The sequence below is a fragment of the Myotis davidii genome, unplaced genomic scaffold (assembly GCF_000327345.1).
Source record: "Myotis davidii unplaced genomic scaffold, ASM32734v1 scaffold142, whole genome shotgun sequence".
In the NCBI taxonomy this organism is placed as follows: Eukaryota; Metazoa; Chordata; class Mammalia; order Chiroptera; family Vespertilionidae; genus Myotis; species Myotis davidii.
In genome coordinates, this window is record NW_006294400.1 from 4,998,854 (window position 1) to 5,021,375 (window position 22,522).

The 22,522-nt window shown below is 37.5% G+C and overlaps 1 protein-coding gene across 4 annotated transcripts in view; it reads left to right on the plus strand.

Annotated features, from left to right (window-relative positions):
- RC3H2 (ring finger and CCCH-type domains 2) overlaps nucleotides 1-22,522 on the plus strand; it is a 40,698-nt gene that overhangs the window by 5,932 nt on the left and 12,244 nt on the right. For 2 of the 4 annotated variants that reach the window (XM_006768608.2, XM_006768609.2), the window contains exons 2-11: nucleotides 1,304-1,601; nucleotides 4,544-4,661; nucleotides 7,521-7,754; nucleotides 9,598-9,773; nucleotides 11,073-11,273; nucleotides 11,741-11,873; nucleotides 11,976-12,094; nucleotides 14,103-14,215; nucleotides 16,608-16,916; nucleotides 22,074-22,288. In XM_006768608.2, the coding sequence (XP_006768671.1) occupies nucleotides 1,371-1,601; nucleotides 4,544-4,661; nucleotides 7,521-7,754; nucleotides 9,598-9,773; nucleotides 11,073-11,273; nucleotides 11,741-11,873; nucleotides 11,976-12,094; nucleotides 14,103-14,215; nucleotides 16,608-16,916; nucleotides 22,074-22,288 (1,849 nt within the window). In that variant the 5' untranslated portion in view covers nucleotides 1,304-1,370. The other 2 variants (XM_015567108.1, XM_015567109.1) reach the window with 2 other exon arrangements.

A 22,522-nucleotide genomic window follows, 5' to 3' on the forward strand; every position in this document is an offset into this window, starting at 1 on the left:
CAATATTTTTTAAAATTTTTTTTTATTGATTTCAGAGAGGAGGTGAGGAGAGAGAGAGAGAAACATCAGTGATGAGAGAGAATCATTGATTAGCTGCCTCCTGCATGCCCCTTACTGGGGATCATGTCCTCATCCCAGGCATGTGCCCTTGACTGGACTTGAACTTGGGACCCTTCATTCCATAGGCTGATGCTTTATCCTGTAAGCCAAACTGGCTAGGGCTGTAAGACAGTATTTTTCTTTTTTTACTTTGACAATGTATTTTGAGGTCAGCATCTTTTTTTCACTTGTGTATAACCAGCTCTATCATTATAATCTCCTTTTATTCCCTTACTAGAGGCCCAGTGCACAAGATTCGTGCACTGTTTTGGGGGGGGGGGGGTTCTGTCAGCCCAGCCTGTGCCCTCTCACAGTCCAGGACCCCAAGGGGAATTGGGCCTAAGCTGGCAGTGAGACATCCCTCTTGCAGTCTGGGACCCCTCGCTCCTTACTGCCCTGCCCACTTTCAGTGGAGGCGGGAAAGGCTCCCAACACTGATGCTGGGCTCACCAGCTGTGAGCTCAGCTTCTGGCTGAGTGGCGCTCCCCCTGTGGGAGTGGGCTGACCACCAGGAGGGCAGCTTCTGCATTGAGCATCTGCCCCCTGGTGGTCAGTGCACATCATAGCGACCTGTCGTTCCACCTTTGGTTGATTTGCATATTGCACTTTTATTATATAGGATTTTCAGTACCTCAGTTAGCCTCCTAATCAAGTCCTGAACAGAGATTTCCTCTTTTGTGAAGCTGCCAAGTTGAATATATATCCTGGACTGACGTGATCATTCAGGTGGCAAAGCTGTTTCTTCACACTTGATTCACTATATTGTTTGGAACAATGGTTTCCAAAGTTCACTAACTCTAGGCTGTATCTTAATATATTTTGGGGTAGTAGATACCTACGGGAAACACTTTTTTAAAAAAACATCAGCTATCCAAATTAATATGTGTTCCTAAAAATGAAATGTGGAATATTAATATGCCCATTTGATGTAGTAGTTAAGAAAAACAAATGATAGCTCTGATGATTGTTTTATTAGCTACTAATATAAATATTTTTAGTTGAAAGGAACACTCTTAGAATAATGTTTCTGGGCAAAATTTCAGAAATTTAATTCAGCAAATAGACTTAAAGAAAAAGATATCCAAAACATACAAAGTTACTCAGAAGTGTTTTAGGTCTTGAGGCTGTGGTGGTTGTCTTTACAATTAGCTCTTGAAAGGGAATGATGAATATATGTTTAATTCTTACTTTTGTCCATTTCCAGCTTACAAAACACTACACAGCAAAATAATGATCTGCTAGACTGCTAACCCGAGCATCCAGCTTCCACAATGCCTGTGCAGGCAGCTCAATGGACAGAATTTCTGTCCTGTCCAATCTGCTATAATGAATTTGATGAGAATGTGCACAAACCCATCAGTTTAGGTTGTTCACACACTGTTTGCAAGACCTGCTTGAACAAACTTCACCGAAAAGCTTGTCCCTTTGATCAGACTGCCATCAACACCGACATTGATGTGCTTCCTGTCAACTTCGCACTTCTCCAATTAGTTGGAGCCCAGGTAAACTTCTAAGATTTCACTAATTTGGTATGTGCAATAATTATAGTACTTAGTTCATTAAGGGGTACAAAGTATGTTTAATGATATTTGATACGTAAAAATACTCAGTGTACCTGATTCTCATGATTGTATCCTGCAAAAGTTTTTCTTTAAATAATGTCATAAATCCTTATGCAGAACCATAATTTTATTATGGCTATATGATTCTCTGTGTTCAATGCTGTGGTCAAAATTTATTTTTTAAGTGATTATGGTAGATAAGAAAAATTTTGATATAAGCATACATCAATATTTATTCATTAGGTGATACGAGAAGAAATGTAATCAAGTTTTGGCCAGAGAGCAATCAACTAGAAACCTCAAATGGAGGTTTTTTTTGGTTTTCTTTTTAATTTCACTTGACATCTATAATAATAAAAGCGTAATATGCTAATTAGACCGAACAGCCAGGGCTGAGGCAGCTTGTGGCTGCGAGGGCCAAACCCCTTGGACAAATTTCATGTATCAGGCCTCTAGTGATAAAATAAGCCCTATTTGGGGATGAGTATATCGAAAACCATACTAAAAAATAACTATTTCTTGTTGATAATCATTTTATTGAATCAGAGCAAAGTCCTAGATTTATAGTAATTTTCATTTAATGAGAGTCTACTTTGTGTAGGTATGATTGTAAACATTCAATATCTATTATTATTAACTAGCGGTCTGGTGCATGGATTCGTGTACCTGTGGGATCCCTTGGCCTGGACTGCACTCTTGCAATCCAGGACCCCTCAGGGGATGTCAGAGAGCCAGTTTCGGCCCAATCCCTGCAGGCCAGGCCGAGGGACCCCACCAGTGCACAAATCCGTGCACCAGGCCTCTAGTATGCATATGAGCTCTTTGGTTAATCTTTAATCGCCATCACCCTATCCCCTTTTCCTCTGAGATTCATCAGCCTGTTCCCTGTTTCCGTGCCTGTGGTTTCTGCTCCTGCGTTGAGCATCTGCCCCCTGGTGGTCAGTGCGCATCATAGCTGTCGGTCTGTTGGCCGGTTGCTTAGGCTTTTATATATATAGATTCTTGCTATTGCTTTTCAGGTATTTAATATCCCCATTTTACAAGTGAGGAAGAAGATTCTGTACATTGTGTATTACATAAAGTAAGAAAGTAAGAATTTTTTTGATCAGTCACATCTTAGAAAATTCAATGAATTAAAATATCTCGTTCCATACTATCTTCATATTTGAAGTTATCCTATTAAAGAACAACATTTCTTCTCAATGTTCATAATCCAGACACTGAAATCAAGATGCAGTTGTAATTATTAGTGCATCATAATTTAATTGGCAGCAATTTTTCTTAACAATGCAGAAAATAATGGTGGCTCTTGCAAATAATGGCATCTTAGATCCAACAAAATACTGTTGACTTTTTTGTAATAATACTAGCTACCATTTATTTACCATTATAGGGCAGGTATTGTGTTTGTCTTTTAAATAAATGTCCTCTCAGTTGGTTCTTAAAAATAGCCAGCAGGCTTATGCAGTGTGATTTCTTTTATCTTTTCAGGCTCATGTACTACTGTCTTCACTCTTTCTGCTTAATCCACACTGCCTCCCAGTCAGTTGTTAAATAAGCCAGAAGTATTCCCACCTGAGGGCGTTTGTGTAGTGACTCTGCCTAGAATGCTCATTCCTCCTCCTCTTTTAAGTCTTTCTAATGTCATGACCATCCCCCTTAAAATTGCAACCTCTCTCCAGTACTCCTATTTTCCTTATTCTTGTTGGATAATTGATATTGATCACCCTTCATCATACTATGTTTTTTATTTATGTTTCTTTTAACTTTATTGGTTGCCTTCTCTCTTCTCCACTAGAATGTAAGCGCCACAAGGGCAAGAAATTTTGTCTGTTTAGCTCACTGTGCTTGGTACATGGTAATAACTCCATAAATATAAATATTTGTTAAATTGAATTTTAACATTTTTAAAAATTTATCTTTATTGTTGAAAGTATTACAGATGTCCCCTCTGTCCCCATTGACCCCCCTCACCCTGCACCGCCCCCCCCCCCACAACAAGCTAAATTGAATTTTTATAATGGCACAATGAAATAGGGATTTTCATCTTCATTTTGCAGATAGGGAAACCATGACTTGGAGCAGTTAAATAATTTACTCAAGATCACTCGTAGAAATGGCAGAGCTGCAGTTTTGACCTTTCATTGAGAACACTGTGTCTTGTGGTGCTTATATTCTAGCAAGGGGGTACAGTAAATATAGTAAGTACATTATATAGTAAGAAGGTACTTAGTGCTAAGGGGGAAAAATTCTTGTCCTTTTAACCTACTTTTTGTTTTGAAATACTTTTAGAAAAAGTTGCAAAAGTTATACAGAGGACCTGTATAACTTCCTGCAGCTTCCCCTAATATTAACATCTTTTAAAATTACAGCATAGCCCTAACCGGTTTTGCTCAGTGGATAGAGCAGGCATCGGCCTGAAGACTGAAAGGTCCCAGGTTCGATTCCGGTCAAGGGCATGTATGTTGGTTGCGGGTACATCCCCAGTAGGAGGTGTGCAGGAGGCAGTTGATAGATGTTTCTCTCTCATCGATGTTTCTACCTCTCTATCCCTCTCCCTCTCTGTAAAAAAATCAATAAAAAAATAAAAATAAAATTACAGCATAGCTATCAACCCCAAGAAATTAACATTGATACAATACTATTAACTGCCTGCTTCTTTTCTTCATCCATTAACCCACCCAGACCCTGCTATTAAGTATGATATTCTTGATTCTTGGAAAGCAGATTTATTAGATGTTTGCCTTTAATTTTATTTAAACTACCTCGATGTATGTCTCTGTTATAATTTATACTCACCAAGATTATTATCAAATATATAAATAACAGCTTGTAAGCTGGGTGAATGTATTTCTTCAATTTTTTGTTTGTTTTGTTTTTAGGTACCAGACCATCAGTCAATAAAGTTAAGTAATCTAGGTGAGAACAAACATTATGAAGTTGCAAAGAAATGTGTTGAAGATTTGGCACTCTACTTAAAACCACTAAGTGGAGGTAAAGGTAAGTTCCTAAAAAGTGTTTTTTCCTGGTGAGGAGGACTTGGTAATACATTTACTCTGACAGGTTTGATGCTGATGCCCTCTTAAAACATTTTGAGTTTTGGAAAATGAGTTTGCTTGGAGAGATCTTTGAAAACTTTTTTTTTTTTTTTAAATATTTTATTAATTTTTTACAGAGAGGAAGGGAGAGAGATAGAAAGTTAGAAACATCGATGAGAGAGAAACATCGATCAGCTGCCTCCTGCACATCTCCTACTGGGGATGTGCCTGCAACCCAGGTACATGCCCTTGACCGGAATCGAACCTGGGACCTTTCAGTCCGCAAGCCGACGCTCTATCCACTGAGCCAAACCGGTTTCGGCAGATCTTTGAAAACTTTTTGATTGAAAACATCTATTACACTATTTTCTGAAAACAACCAATATTGTTATTAATTTAATAATTCATTAGACATACAACATTGAGCTTTAAGCAATATTTGTATTCATTGATTAAACTAATAGTGCTATAGCAGGATATTACTTTTGATAAGCCCTATTAAGACAAGTTTTATGTGTTCATGCATTCATTCAATCATTCATTAAATTTTATTGAGCACTTATAGAGGTTACAGTCCCTGTCTTCACGGAGCCCGCAGTCTATTGGGGGTGATAGCCATGTAAGCACAATAAATTATTTTAAGTGCTGTGACAGAAGTGAAATTCTGTTTTGTTTATCACTGCATACCCAGTGTTTAGCACATATTATAATAAAATGTTGTTGAATGAAAAAAATCAATCAAGTATTTATTTTGTACCTTCTCTGTGCTTTGCACTGTTCGATATTTTGGATATAATGATTTTTTTTTTTTTGAGAGAGAGACTTACCCTGTACACCTCATTCATTCATTGAACAGATATCTAAAGAGCATATAGTAAGCACCAGACACTATTTTGGTACTTGGGGATACTTGAGCAAATATGCGTGCCCTTGTAGCAATCATGTTTAGAAAAGAGAGAAAGTATAATAATAAATATAATAAAAAAGAAAATTATGTAACATGTTATAAATAATTGCTATGGAAAGGAAATAATACATTTAGAGGGATAAGAAATGTCAGAGTGAGTGGAGAAAGGCAGATTGCACTTTGAAATAAGGTAATGAGTGTAGGCCTCAGTTAAACGGTAGCTTTTGATCTTGAGATAAAAGGTGAGGTAGTTAGCTATGTAGGTTCCTGGGAAAAGACTGTTAAAGGCAGACAGAATAATAAAGTCCTCAAGGCATATGTAGTATCTTCAAAGAATAACAAGGATCTATTTTAAAGCTAGGGCCAGAGATTTTCTTAAATTATTGGATGTGGGATAGGAGAGAAAGAGCGGAGTCAAGTATGACTGTTGGGTTTGGGGCCTGCGCACGAAAAAGAGAGGTTGTCGTCAATTTAGATAAGGGATAGTATAGTAGATCGGGTTTAAGTAGGAAAACCTGGAGTTCAATTTTGGTCATGTTAACTGCTATGTCAAATCTTCACTTGAATGCTGTTGAGTAACCGGTGGATATATATTAAGGAATGAAGTATAGGAGCTATAACTTTGGAAGTCATTGACATATGGATGGTATCTAATGCAGTAAGACTAGGTGAGATCATCTAGTGTAGATAGAGAAGAAAATGAAAACTGAGTCCTGAGGCCCTTTAACATTAAGAAGACAGGAAGAAAAGATAAAATCAGAAAATAAGACTGGAAAAAAAAGTAAGAAGGTTAGAAAACTAAGAGAATGCGTTCTGGAAGCCATGTAAAGAAAAGTGATCAAATAAGTTACAGGTGATATCTGTGAGGATGCTATTGAAAAGTCAAGTAAGATAAGGATTGAGAACGGACCGTTAATTTAGCAAAGATGAGGAAATTGTCATGACGAGCAAAACTGGTTGAGTGATGGTAGCAAAAACTTGGAATAGATTTTAAAGATTGTGGAGAAAGGAATTGAGATAATTCTAGATTTGCTACAAAAGGAAGGAAAGAAAAACTCAAAAAAGGGGGGAAGAAATGGGACAGAGGTAGGGGGAGAAGAATAAGTAAGATTTACTTTTAAGACAGATGAAATACAACTGGCTTGTTCTTATTAATGCTGATGGAAATGATCAAGTGGGAAGGGAAAAACTGGTGATATGGGAGAAAGACAAGGATTATTGGAGCAATGTCCTTGAGTCGGGAAAAGAGGTTAGGATTGTGGATCTTGTCACTACGTCATGTTCTTAATATCTTGTATATAATAAAAAAACAACGCTGTTAGTAATTATTACTTTTAAACTTTATTCATTCAACTTTATATTAGCCTTCAATAATTTTAGTAAATTGACTAAATAAACAAACCAAAGGTACGCTCTGTTGAGGGACTCATATAACCCAGATAAGAGGATACCTAAGTAAAATTTGAAGAAACTAAAAATTAGGCTCTTGCCGAAACCGGTTTGGTTCGGTGGATAGAGCGTCGGCCTGCGGACTGAAAGGTCCCAGGTTCGGTTCCGGTCAAGGGCATGTGCCTGGGTTGCGGGCACATCCCCAGTGGGAGAGGTGCAGGAGGCGGCTGATCGATGTCTCTCTCTCATCGATGTTTCTAGCTCTCTATCTCTCTCCCTTCCCCTCTGTAGAAAATCAATAAAATATATTTTAAAAAATAAATAAATAATAAAAAAATAAAAATTAGGCTCTTATTACCAGTGACTGGTAATAAACTGAAATAGATTGATTAAAAAAAAATGGAAATTTGTTCATAGGAGGCTCATTAGGAATTGTGGCTTCATAGTTAAATACATATAATAAAAATTGGCTTGTCTTTTTTAATTGAAAAAACGTTAGTTTTCTTTGTTTCCTTTTTCCTAAAGGTGTAGCTAGTCTGAACCAGAGTGCACTGAGCCGTCCAATGCAAAGGAAACTGGTGACACTTGTAAATTGTCAACTGGTAGAGGAAGAAGGTCGTGTAAGAGCCATGCGAGCAGCCCGTTCACTTGGAGAACGAACTGTAACGGAACTGATATTACAGCACCAGAACCCTCAGCAATTGTCTGCCAACTTATGGGCTGCTGTCAGGGCTCGAGGATGCCAGTTTCTAGGGCCAGGTAAGATAGATCACTATCTTGCCTTTCTTGTTGGTTATCAGGGCTAGAGGATGCCAATTTCTAGAGGTAGGTGAGAATCCCCAGACTCAACCCATCTTTATTTATGCATACAAAGCTTGACATAATTACAGATAAGCAAGCCAGTTTTTGTTGATCATCATCTATATGATAAGTGCTATAATGTTTTAGAACAGATTCTCTCATTTAATCTTCAGTGTCCTTCAGGAGAGGTAACACAGATCCAATTTTACATATTAGAAAACTGAGTTAACTGAGTTAGTTAAGATTACACAGGTGGTAAGTAAAGGAAAAGTAAATTTTTTTTAACTTTTAATTTTGAAATAATTTCAAATTTAACAAAAAGCTGCAAGAATAATGCAGAGCCCCTGACCAGGTAGCTCAGTTAGTTAGAACCTTATCCCGATATGCCAAGGTTGCAGGTCCAATTCCTGGTCAGTGCACAAACAAGAATCAGCCAATGAGTGCATAAATAAGTGGAACAACAGATGGGTGTTTCTCTCTCTCTCTCTCTCTTTCTCTTTCTCCTCTTTCTTCATAATCCATAAGTAAAATGCAGAGAATTCCTGTGTACTCCTTATCCACATTGATTAGTTTTTTAATTTGCTACATTTGTTATATTATTCCCTCTTTCTTTTATGAACCATTTGAAAGTAGGTTGAATACCCATTAATCCTTAAGTGTGTTTCCTAAAAACAAGGATACAATACTACATTCTATTGTTTATATTCCAGTTTTATCAATTATTCCAAAAATGTTTTTTATGGCATTTATGTTGTAAATATTTCCCTGGCTGGAAAACAACATAAATTAATACCTTCTTTAGGTATTGCACCTAGAGGCTAGTATCATTTTAAAATTATATAAAAATTAGTTCTGACAGGCAGAGTAACAGTTTCATGTGTTAAAAAAATTACCATTTATCATAAGACTGTGTGTCCTGCCCTAACCGGTTTGGCTCAGTGGACAGAGCGTCAGCCTGCGGACTCAAGGGTCCCAGGTTCAGTTCCAGTCAAGGGCATGTACCTTGGTTGTGGGCACATCAGGTTCTCGAATAACATTCAACATCGTTTTATTATAACGTTGATGAGATGCTATAGGAACTTAGCTGTTGTTTGTGTCAATTAGCCTATGGTAAAATTGGTTTCATCATAGGTTGTTTTGCTTAAAGTTTCAAAACCTATTGACAATGTTAAGTGAGGACTTTACTGTTTAGGAAAAAAGCATATTAAACAGGGTTGGCAAAGTAGGTTTACAGTTGTGTTAATAATACTGTAATTAATAAATAAATAATAATACAAAAATAAGCTCTGCCCCGGCTGAGTGACTCAGTTGTTTGAGTGTAATCTGGTGCACCAAAAGGTTTCTGGTTCGATCCCAGTCAGGGCACATATGGTATGGAAGGCAGTGGGTCGAGGTTTCTTTCTCTCTCCACTCCCCTCTTTTCTTCCCCTTCTCTCCCTCTTTCCTCTCTTCCTCTCCATTCCTCTCTCTCAGCATGACCACAGGTGAGGAATAAAAAAAAGAAGACGCTCTGTTTCACATACTTAAAACTGTAAGCCCACTTTTGCCCACCTCTGTATATAGAGTTTGGTACTATCTACAGTTTCAGACATCCACTGGGTGTCTTAGAACATATCCTCTGTGGATAAGAGTGGACTACCGTATTTTTTAATTAAGCTATATTTGTGTATGTGTGATGTCCTATTTTTGTGCTAATTAAATACAGACTGGAAAATGAACCACTGTAAACCAAACCAAGGAAATCTTTGACAGATGTGATCTGCAGGGTTTCTCATTTATCATGAACTCATGTTTCTTCTAGCTATGCAAGAAGAGGCCTTGAAGCTGGTGTTACTGGCACTAGAAGATGGTTCTGCTCTCTCAAGGAAAGTTCTGGTACTTTTTGTTGTGCAAAGATTAGAACCAAGATTTCCTCAGGCATCAAAAACAAGTATTGGTCATGTTGTGCAACTACTGTATCGAGCTTCTTGTTTTAAGGTGAGTAATAAGCAACCATCTAAATATTACATGCCTATATGTGGGACAGAGCCTTTCTGTAATGGGTATTATCCTGTTAGAGGCCCCCACAAATGCAGAATGCTTATAAGAGTTGAAGGAAACTCTGTTTTTGAGAAGTACAGCTTTTTGTTTTTTAATATATTTTTATTGATTTTAGAGAAGAAGGGAGAGAGAGAGAGAGAAAGAAACATCAGTGATGAGAAAGAATCATTGATTGGCTGCCTTCTGCATGCCCCCCACCAGGGATCGAGCCTGCAACCCAGGCATGTGCCCTTGACTGGAATCAAACCCAGGACCCTTCAATCTGCAGGCCCATGCTCTATCCACTCAGCCAAACCAGCTAGGGTGAGAAGTGCAACTCTTTTTTTTTTAAAATATATTTTATTGATTTTTTACAGAGAGGAAGGGAGAGGGATAGAGAGCCAGAAACATCGACGAGAGAGAAACATCGATCAGCTACCTCCTGCACGCCCCCCCCCCCTCCGGTACATGCCCTTGACCGGAATCGAACCCAGGACCCTTGAGTACGCAGGCCGACGCTCTATCCACTGAGCCAAACCAGTTCTGGCAGAAGTGCAACTCTTAATTGCCTTGAATTCTCATTTTTCTTTAAAAGAGTTTTTGTTTGCTTTTAGCATGGAGTCAGAACAAGAGAAGTTAACGATTCTGTTTAATGCAGAGATATTCAGATTGGGTATATCTCATGTAGGACTTGAGCATTCATACATACTTTAAATTTTGTGATCTTCAAGCCAAGGGTTTTGATTCAGTAGACCTGAAATTATAATTTTCAAAACTTCATGGGTGATTCTGATGCATATTAATAGAACTTGAATAGGACCAGGTTCTCTTTATCACCTGTGTCCATCTTTACTACTCAGGTAGATAGATGCGTATGGTTCCCAGGAGATACCCTGTACCATAGATGGTGGTTAGAGAGGTGCTAACATCCTCTGGTTTTTTGGGGTTTCTTTTTTTCTACTTTTTAGATTGATAATTCCTCCTTTTTTTCCCCTCAGTGTTTCTTTAAGTAGGTTATGACAGAATATAGATTTTTGTGACTTCTAAGTTATACTCTGCTCTTAAATTATGCCAGATTAGAATTTTGGGTGTCCTAAACTGTTCTTTCTTGTACCGTCTTTTTGTGGTATCTGATATGTAGTAGTTTCCCCCCATCTTACATCCCCCCCCCGCAAAAAAAAAAAGGTTTGGTTATGGAAGGAGGGAAAGCAGACCAGTTCTGATGGGTTGGTTGTATTTCTTCTTTCTATTGCTTAGGTTACTAAAAGAGATGAAGACTCTTCCCTGATGCAATTAAAAGAAGAATTTCGGAGCTATGAGGCATTACGCAGAGAACATGATGCCCAAATTGTTCATATTGCTATGGAAGCAGGACTTCGTATTTCACCCGAGCAGTGGTCCTCACTTCTATATGGTGACTTAGCGCATAAATCACACATGCAGTCTATTATTGATAAGGTTTGTGAAATTAGAGATCCTAATCTATTGTTGTTATATTGGAAAATACTGGAATCTTCTGAAAGGACTAAAGAGACAACCAGTTGAAGATTCTATGTTTTTAAAAATCAGAGTTTTATAAAATCTTTTTTTCCCCTTTTAATTTTTTTTTTTTTTAACTTTCAAAATAAACTAAGGGAGGCAATAGGGAAGCAAATACAGGATAAAAGCAGCTTGGCTTACAAAGTCTGTCCTTTAATTACATTCCAACTCCAGAGAGCTAATACAGCTTATAAATGAGTTTTCTGAGTGTCTAATGATGAATTTCATAGGGCAGATTCTGAGGTGAAAATCTAATTCACCATTGATACTCCTACTATGGAGTCTGAAGACACTTGAAAACCTATTTAGTATATTGACTTAATGAAAGCATTTGAAAATAGATGTAAGAATTAGAGTAAAAACCATTCTGTCTTCTGTTTTGTTAGCTGCAATCTCCAGAATCATTTGCAAAGAGTGTCCAGGAATTGACAATTGTTTTGCAACGAACAGGTGACCCAGCTAACTTAAATAGACTGAGGCCTCATTTAGAGCTTCTTGCAAACATAGACCCCAATCCAGGTATGTTGGAAAATACTCAATTGCTTTTGTTTTTCATAATAACAGAAGATAATTTCTGCTAACAAATTCTCTCCTCCATCCCATTTCCTTGGCTTATTTTAGATGCTGTTTCACCAACTTGGGAGCAGCTAGAAAATGCAATGGTAGCTGTTAAAACAGTAGTTCATGGCCTTGTGGACTTCATACAGAATTATAGTAGAAAAGGCCATGAGACACCTCAGGTAAGCACGTTTATTGTACTTGTACCGTTATCTCTAACAGAGGTTCATCCTGAACATTTAACAAGCTATCTGGCTAATGAACTCTTTAAATGGCTCTACTCTCTTATAAGTTTTTATTGTCTATTCTTTTGGGAGAAACTCAAGTTGTAGTATACCTGATAAATAATTCAGAGCACAGCAACAGTTTGGATTGTATCTTGAATATGAATTTATTGCAGATGTCTTTTACCAAATGTAGATTATTGATTCCTTCCAAACATTTTATCTGATTCCTTCCTAATGTGGAGAAATTGTCACTTTTTTCTTCATTTCTGTCAATGAATTTCTATTTGTAAGTATGTGGAAATTGAATTTTTAAAATATTTTAAGTCCTGGGCTATGTGGCTCAGTTGGTTGCCAGACATCCAGTGTACGAAAAAGTTGCTGGTTCAATTCCCAGTTAGGACACATGCCCGGGTTGCAGGCTCCATCCCCAGTAGGGGGCATAACGATGTGGTTGTTTTTTCTCTGTCCCTCTCCCCCGCTCTCTAAAAAAAAACAATAAAAATATTTTAAAACACATTTTCAGTGTACTTTAGAAGGAGTTATTTAAGGTATAACTCCTTTATTCTAATAAGGATTATTTTTATAATCCTTTATTCTAATAAGTTAATTATTTATTAACTTTTGTTGTTGTTGTTAATCCTCACCTGAGGATATTCCCTCCCCCCCCCCTTTTTTTAGAGAGAGTGGGAAGGAGGAAAGAAGGGGGAGGGAGGAAAAGAGAAAGGGAAACATTCATGTGAGAGAGACATCAATTGGTTGCCTCCTGCATGTGGCACGACTGGGGCTGGGAGTTTAACCTGCCACCCAGGTACGTGTCCTTAACCAGGAATCAAACCGCTGACCCTTCAGTGCATGGGCCGATGCACTAATCACTAAGCACACAGCCAGGGTGACATTTTTTTATTAAGTTACTGTGAGCCAGTTCCTATGTTCAATATTTTACATATATTATTTCTAATTCTCACAGTCACTTGCAAGATAATTGCTATTCCCAAGTTGAAGCTTAAAAATGGTTAAATAGCATATCTAAAGTCATGGTGGCAGTGACAGAGGTAGGATCAAATCTACTCCAAAGTGATCTTTCCAATCTTATATCCCTATTCCTTTAGAAGACATTATACTATTCAAACACCAACTGAAAGATAAATGTTTCATCTTCATTAAAGTCACAAAAATAACAAGGACATTTTAGATTTTAATGCAAATCATAGTAGGTATGATGAGGTTTTTATATTTTGCCTCATTATGTGAACTTAACTCTGAGCCTAAAAGAGAATTGTACCCTCAACTTGACAAATAAATAGGTATTAATTTTTCACTTTCAGGGGAAATCATATTCTACATACCCTGGGAAAGCTTAATTGAACAAACTTATGGCCTTTAAATGGCTTTTTTAAAGTTTTTGTTTGGTTTTGGTATCATAATTTTTTTTTAAATATATTTTTTATTGTTTTTTTTACGGAGAAAGGGAGAGGGATAGAGTTAGAAACATCGATGAGCGAGAAACACCGATCAGCTGCCTCCTGCACAACCCCCACTGGGGATGTGCCCACAACCAAGGCACATGCCCTTGACCGGAATCGAACCTGGGACCCTTTAGTCCGCAGGCTGACGCTCTATCCACTGAGCCAAACCGGTCAGGGCTTGGTATCATAATTTTAACACAGCAGTGAATTGATGAGGAAATCTTGTATTTTCATGGGCTTTGTGTTGACTGACAAATAAATAGACATAACATTTGAACCAGTTTCAGATAATCTCCAGAGGGAATGTCTAAAATGCCAACTCAGGGTTATGCCACGTAATTCTTAACAGGAAACAATGGAGTGATAATTGTTTCAGCATGAGAATTACTTATATCTAATGTGAAAAAGAATTGAAGGTGTAGTCATGAAATTTTGAAGTCCCAAGAGTGAATAACACCTGGAATCTTCACTTTTCCACACACTGATTCTTTTTGTAGCCTCAGCCAAACAGCAAATATAAGACTAGCATGTGCCGAGATCTAAGACAGCAAGGAGGGTGTCCACGAGGAACAAACTGTACTTTTGCCCATTCTCAGGAAGAGCTTGAAAAGTAAGTTATGAGAATTCTGTTGCATATGGGTTTAATTGTGGGCCATTATGAAAGTATTACAGATAATCTTAAAGTTTGTGATGAGTTTTCACGATGCAATTAACTACCTTGTTGCTTCTGGGAGCAAGGTTAACGTAAGTTAACTAGCTGAAATACATGTTTCCGCTAAGCACCTGTGTAGAATGAAAATACTCCTGTGTGCAATCTTATTTGCTCCAGTTCACTTGAAGATAACAGCAAAGGCCCAGGTAAATAGTAATGCAGATTTTCTTTTTATGACTTTTGGTCTTATTTTAACATTCTTTTTATGTATCTTTTCCTTTTCTCTTCTCCTATTGGTAATTCCTTTTTCTAGGTCCATTTACCCCAAACATAAAAGTAAATGGGTAAAAGCTATTTTATTTTATTATTTTAAAAAATATTTTTTATTGCTTTTAGAGGAAGGGAGAGGGAGAGAGAGATAGAAACATCGATGATGAGAGAATCATTGATCAGCTGCCTCCTGCACGCCCCCTACTCGGGATTGAGCCTGCAACCTGTGCATGTGCCCTTCACCAGAATCAAACCTGGGACCCTTCAGTCCAGAGGCCAATGCTCTATCCACTGAGCCAAACCAGCTAGGACCTGAGTATCAACTTTTAATGGACCTTTCCCTTTTGTTTTTAGACACTTTAAACTCAGTTTGAGCTCATTTTCTAGTCCTTTGCACCCTCCAATTCTACCTTCCATTCTACTCTGCCCCAGTGTTCCCTGATCCAACCAGTTAATTCACGTCATGTTATAAGAATCATCTTTGTGTCAGCTTTCTTTCACCTGCTTGTCTTAGTCACTAAGTTCTATCAGTTCCTATATACTTCTCAATGCTACTTTCATCTTTCCATTCTTAGAGTCCAAACTATCATCCCCTCTTCCCCCTTCTTTTAATCCTCGCCTGAGGATATTTTTTCCATTGATATTTTTTTTTAAGAGAAAGTGGTAGGAAGGTGGTGGGGGAATGAGAGGAACATCGATATGAGAGAGATTGATTGCCTCCTGCACTCATCCTGACCAGGGCCAGGATCAAACCTGTCATCCAGGTATATGCCTAGACTGGAAATTGAACTTGGCAACCCTTTGGTCTGAGGGCTGAAGCTCTAACCACCAGGGCTATCATCCCCTTTTCTTGATACACAGTTGCCTCCTAACTAGTTTTCTTTTTTAAAAAAATATATTTTATTACTGATTTTTTTTACAGAGAGGAAGGGAGAGGGATAGGGAGTTAGAAACATCGATGAGAGAGAAACATCCATCAGCTGCCTCCTACAACACTCCTCCCCTCCCCACACTGGGGATGTGCCCGCAACCAAGGTACATGCCCCTGACTGGAATTGAACCTGGGACCCTTCAGTCCACAGGCCGACGCTCCATCCACTGAGCCAAACCAGTCAGGACCTAACTAGTTTTCTTACAGCTACTGTTGCCCACCCCAATCCCATTATTTCCCACAAAATAGGGAGAACTTTGCCATAAGACTCATTGTAGATACTTAGGTATTTTCTCATTACTATATGGATAAAGATATAAAATCTAGATTGTGGCTCTAAGACCTTGCATCATCTAGTCTATGCCTAGCTTTCTGATAATCATCTCAAACTAATCTGTTTATTTAAAAATGAGTTTTAATTTTTTTATTTCTTTTTTGTTGTTGTTAATCCTCACCTGAGGATATTTTTCCATTGATTTTTTAGGGAGAGTGGAAGAGAGCGGGAGAGACAGAGAGAAACATTGATGTGAGAGAGACACATCAATTGGTTGCCTCCTGCACGTGCCCCCAACTAGGGCCTGGTCGGGGAGAAGCCTGCAACCGAGGTATGTGCTCTTGACCGGAATCGAACCCGGGACCCTTTGGTCCGCAGTCTGATGCTCTATCCGCTGAGCCAAACTGGCTAAGGCAGTGTTTTCATTTCTTTAAAATTATATAATTAATAAATTTTTAACAACAGAATTTTTTCAACTCTTGTATTCCTTTCTCTTTATATTCCCAATTAAATTTTATATGGTTTATTTCATTTTTATTTAGTGAACTTTATATTCCAGATAGACAAAATTTTCAAACGGATCTCTTCCCACTCCCTCAGAAGCCTTCTTTGGATGCATGTGTACTTTGCTTGCTATTAAATATGTGCCTATATGTACATTAAATATGTGAAGAAAGTGGGGAAGGTCTGTGTGTAGGTGAATGGCATATGTATTTTCATGTGGCATCTATTAGAGCAGAGTTTGATATAGACCGTATATGATATTTAGCTGAAGAAACTTTCAAAACTGTTTCCTCTTTAAATCTTTTCCCATTGTCTTTTTTTTTAAAGATATAGTGAAATAGTCATCAATACATTAATTGTTTTTAAAACAGGTATCGATTAAGGAACAAAAAGATCAATGCAACTGTAAGAACATTTCCTCTTCTAAATAAAGTTGGTGTAAGCAACACTGTCACAACCACAGCCGGAAATGTCATTTCTGTCATAGGAAGTACTGAAGCAACGGGGAAAATTGTTCCAAGTACAAATGGAATTTCCAATGCAGAAAACAGTGTTTCCCAGCTAATCCCACGTAATGCTGACAGTGCATTAAGAGCTCTGGAGACTGTGAAGAAAGTGGGGAAGGTTGGCACTAATGGTCAGAATGCTGCTGGGCCTTCTTCAGAGTCGGTAACTGAAAAGTAAGTAGTAGGTAAAAATGCTGAATATGAGTTACTTAGACTTCGTAGAAATGCCTGAGTATTTTTATTTTTCCTGAGGAAAAGCAGTTAGTAGAAGTTTTATGTAGAATGTGTCATGTAGAAACAGTACTAAATTCTAAAATAATTTGAGTGCTAGTCCCGGCTCTGTAACTGAATAGCTTTGTGACCTTGGGAAGTCACTTTAACTTGATTTTGTTTCCCTCAATCATAAACTGAAGAGGTTGGACCAGAATTATGTTTTTTCACACCTTCTTTCCTTAAACTTTAGGGTTGAGTCCATAGAGGTGCCAGAAAGGAATTAAGTAGAAACCTAAGCAGGTGAGAGGCTTGAGCTTCCAGATCCTGCTTTAATGAAAACAGTTTTAGTCTATATTCTGTAATGGTGTATAGAAATTAAGAGGGAAATCTTTGGAGCCAAACTCTCTGGGTTCATATTCTGGCTGTTACTTAATCTGTTTTCCTCAGTTTATTCATCCATAGAATTAGTATAATAATAGTACCTACTACTATTGTGAAGATAAAATGACTTAATACTGCAGTGTGCTTTGAACAACACCTGCCACATAGCATTTAATAAATATCTGTCATTATTATCATTATTATTGCCTCCATTATTGTTGGATTTCAGCATAAGATTTAATTTGGCAAAGGGGTATTGGTGCTTTAAGAAAAAATTTTAAAACTTTCAGATGATCTGAAAAGTTCCACCTCTAAAATTTCATGCTTTGTTATTCTTTTATTTTAAAATCCAAGTTAAAGTATGTTCAGATTTTGTCACCCATATCTAGTGTGTCAGTATCTAGTATATACCTTCTAGGAAAAAAACTTTATGCTAGGTTTATGCTAGGCACACAGTAAACTGCTGGTGATTTCATATAATAAATGATGGGTAAGTAAGCATTTATATTTTTTATTTCTGCAGTTAGCATGTCATAGGGGAATTTGTTTATTAAACGATCATTATACTCTTTACCTCGGGGAGATTTCAGAAATTATATATATCAGAGAACATTGTCTAGTTAGCAAATGTTACTTGCGCACTCATTCTGAATTCTGTTCTTGGCACTCTTGAAAATACATGAGATGTATAAGATATCTTTGTCTTGTAAAAACAAGATGATATAGTTTTGAAGACAGCATTTACATAAATGAAGCAACATTGGAGCTACATACAAAAGGCCACATAGTGTATATTTCCATTTATTTGAATGTCCAGAATAGGCAAATCTATATAGACAGAATGTAGATTAGTGGTTCCTAGGGGCTACGGCTAGGGAAAAAAGGAATGGGGATTGAATACTAATGAGTACAGGTTTCTTTGGGGTTGATGAAAATGTTTCAAAAATAGATAATGCTAATAGTTGTATATTGTGAATATACCAGAAATCACTTAAGTGCATACTTTAAAAGGGTAAATTATATCTCATTTTAAATATGATGGACCAGGAGGAAACTTTTAAAATAAATTAATACAAATAAGTAAATCATATATTTATTCAATCAAGAATTATGGGTCTTCTATGTGCCAAACACCAGGCCAGCTGGTGTAGTAATGATAATGAACTGGATATACTTCCTGCCTCTAACGGTCTTCTCGTGTAGTTTAAGAGATAGATGTAATATATAATATATGTGAAAGGTGCTATAATGGAGTTGTGTTCCAAGTGTTTTTGGACATTAAAAAAAGAGTAACTGATTCTGCAGGGAGTCACTGTGAAAGGATTCTCAGATGTTAAGGCAATGAGCTGGTTCCAAAAATATGGATAGTTAGAAAGGAGTGGCTTCATCAATAGACGGGGCACAGCTAAGAGCATGTCTGTATGAGAGGGGCTGCAGCAAAGGAGAGCCTAGAATCCTGAAAGTCATCCACAGCTATAGCCATCTAGCTGTCTGACTGAAAGTTGTTTTTTTCCTTAAGTCTGAATTGTTGGGGCAGTTTGCAGGATTTCTTGAGCCCATGAACCTTGTCATGGATTTTGATGTCTTTTTCTTGATACATCTGAGAATTTTTCATCTCAAAGTACTGACCCATATTTACAGTATATAACATTTTGATATGAAAGGATCAGATAATCTTTGTAAAAACACTTAGCATATTGCCTAGAGTGCTCTCAATAATTGCTCAGTGTTATTTGTTATAAGGAAATTCTCATTGTTTCCTTTGTTGCCTTTATTATTTTACTTCAAAGACTAAATATAGCTCTAAAATATCTTTGAACTCTATAAGTCGGTGTATTTCTATCAAATATTAACCCACTGTTCTTTATTTCCTACATTTTAATACCCAATTACACATAGAAGTAAACATTTACTGGACTTAAAGGCAGCACATTCTCCCTGTTGTTGCTACTCCAGCTTTAAAGGGGCTTCTCTAGTTTGAGAAAACCCTTCTAATTTAGTTGAGATACAGCATATTGAATTTCTGTATCATTAATAAAATCATTTCCTTGAGTCACCACATGTCAAGCTCTGCTAAAGTTTGGCTTTTTTTTCATAATTTTTTAATTTTTCAGTTACAGTTGATATACAATATTATATTAGATTCAAGTGTACAACATAGTGATTAGGTATTTATATAATTTACAAAGTGATCCCCCCATCTGTCACCATTCAATATTATAATATTATTGACTTTATTTCCTACTAGAGGCCCGGTGCATTAATTCGTGCACAGGTGGGGTCCCTTGGCCTGGCTGGCAATCAGGGCCAATCGGGGCAGACTGGCCAGGGGGGAGGGACCGCGGGAGGTTGGCTGAGGGAGTGCACTGATCACCAGGGGCAGCTCCTGCATTGAGCAGGTCACATCATAGTCATCCAGTCCTAACAGCGGCTTAGGCTTTTATATATACAGATGATATACTTTACATGCTCGTGACTATTTTGTAACTACCATATACTTCTTAATCCCTTCCCCTCTTTATCCATCACCCCAGTTCCCCTTCCATTTGGCCAGCATCAAAATGCTCTCTGTATCTATGAGTTTGCTTCTGTTTTGTTTGTTCATTTATTTTTGATTTTTTTAGAGTCCACATATAAGTAAAATCATATGGTATTTGTCTTTATCTGACTTATTTTACTTAGCATACATAATACCCTCTGGGTCCATCCATGTTGCTGCAGATGGCAAGATTTCATTCTTTTTTTTTTTTTAACTGAGTATTATTCCATTGTATATATGTACCACTTCTTCTTCATTCATCTATTGAGGGGCACTTAGGTTGCTTCCATATCTTGGCTGTTATAAATAATGCTGCAATAAACATATGGGTGCATATGTCTTTTCTAATTAGTGTTTGGATTTCTTTGGGTAAATACTCAGTGGAATTGTTGGGTCCTTCTTTGTCTCTTGTAGCCTTTGTTTTAAATTCTGTTTTGTCTGGTATAAGTATTACTACCCTAGCTTTTGTTTGTTTTTATTTTTATGAAATATCTTTCTCCATCCCTTTACTTTCAGTCTGTGTGTGTCTTTCCAACTGAAGTGAGTCTCTTGTAGAAAACATATGAAGGGTCTTATTTTCTTACTCATTTAGCCACCCTGTGTCTTTGGTTGGAGCATTTAATCCATTTACACTTAAGGTAATTGTTGCTAGATGTGTGGTTATTGCCATTTTATTATTCATATTAGAGGCCTAGTGCATGAAATTCGTACACTCGGGGGGAGACGGCTTGTGCCCTCTCACAGTCCGGGGGCCTTGCTGCTGCTTAGCGCTGCTGCGGAGGTGGGAGAGGCTCTATGCTTGCCAGCCGTCAGCCCAGCTTCTGGCTGAGCAGCGCTCCCCCTGTTGGAGCACACTGACCACCAGGGGGCAGCTCCTGCATTGAGCATCTGCCCCCTGGTAGTCAGTGTGCGTCATAGCAACCGGTCATTCCACAGTTCGGTCTATTTGCATATTACCCTTTTATTATATAGGATTTTTAAAATCTTTTTTTCTTCTATTCTTAAAGTAAGTCCCTTTAACATTTCTCCTAATACTGGTTTGGTGGTGGTGGTGGTGCACTTTTAGCTTTGTCTTATCTGGGAAAAGTTTGACTTTTTAAATTTTTACATTTTAAATTTGTATTTATTGAATTTAGAGAGGGGGAAGAAAAGAGATAGAGAGACTTCGATTTGTTGTTCTACATATTTATGCATTCATTGGTTGATTCTTGTATGTGCCCTGACCTGAGGGCTAAACCTGCAACCTGGTCAGGGCTAAAACTTTGACTTCTTAATCCTACCAGACCTGAGGCCCTGAACCTAACTGTCCCCTATACCTGGGCTCCTGAGCATTAAAGAGAAAAAACCAACATGATACAGAAAAATGGTTAGAATAAGATGGAGCTTGGAGACATTGTAGAAAATAGGTCTACCTTTCATCTACCTTTCATCTAGCGCCAATATTTCACCTTTGTGAGAAAATTACCGAAAAATCAGTACAGCGGTCTGGTAGGGTTAAAAGCCATGATGAGGTCCTGTGGAGCTGATTGCTTGGTGACTCAACAAAGAAAATCCTTTGCATTTTTTTTTTTTAATATAAAAGGTTTGCGTATGTTATGTTAATTTAATGAGTAGATATTTCATTGGAGTTTTGTTCATCCAACAGATGTTTACTACATGGCAAGAACTATTTCATTTGTCCAACAAATGTTTATTTAGTGCCTTCTGTGTGCCAGGAACTGTTCTAAGTCCTGGAGAGGTAGCAGTTAACAAAATGGCTGTTCTGTGTGTTTATATTTCAGCTAAGCTAACTCTTAACAGAACAAACCTTTTCATGTCTGTCTTCTTTGTCCCTAAGAATACTACTGGTAGGCTATGTTGTTTCTGTTGAGAACTTACTGAAAAGGGAATTTTTAAAATTTTTCAGTAGGAAAAATTTTTGTTCAAAGGCAAGTGAAAAGAGACTGAAGGGTCACATTAGTGCCTGGGATTTGTTTGTATTTCTTTTTGTTCTTATCAGAGATCTGTCACGATGCTGCTGTGAGTTAGCAATGTTAGGTGGCAATGAAGTTCATTTTCTTAGTTGTTACTATGGAAATTCCTAAAGTATCTTTCTATTAGTTGTTTTGCTATATAATTACAAAAAATGCCTACCGAGGAAGACTTAAGAGTCATAGACAGTGATTCATCATTTGCTTTTTGTTAAATTTTCTCTCCAGTAAAATTGGTTCTCCACCCAAGACTCCTGTAAGCAGTGTAGCAGCTACCTCAGCTGGGCCCTCTAATGTTGGAACAGAACTGAATTCTGTGCCTCCAAAATCCAGCCCATTTATAACTAGAGTACCAGTATATCCTCAGCATTCTGAAAACATTCAGTATTTTCAAGATCCAAGAACTCAGATACCCTTTGAAGTCCCACAGTACCCACAGACAGGTAAGTAATTTTAGACAGTTCTAAGAAAAAAAGAAACTGTAATATAACATTTGTTGCCCTTAGATAAGTAAGTTAATAATTTATGTCTATCTAGAATATTTGCACTTAAAAAATAATCCTTTGGACTTCATGACCCCTAAATTTCTTTTTATCCCTAAGAATATATAATTCTACATACAAATAGTTTTAGAGTTGTCATTCTTATGAACTAAATATAGGGTCCATAGAAGAGCT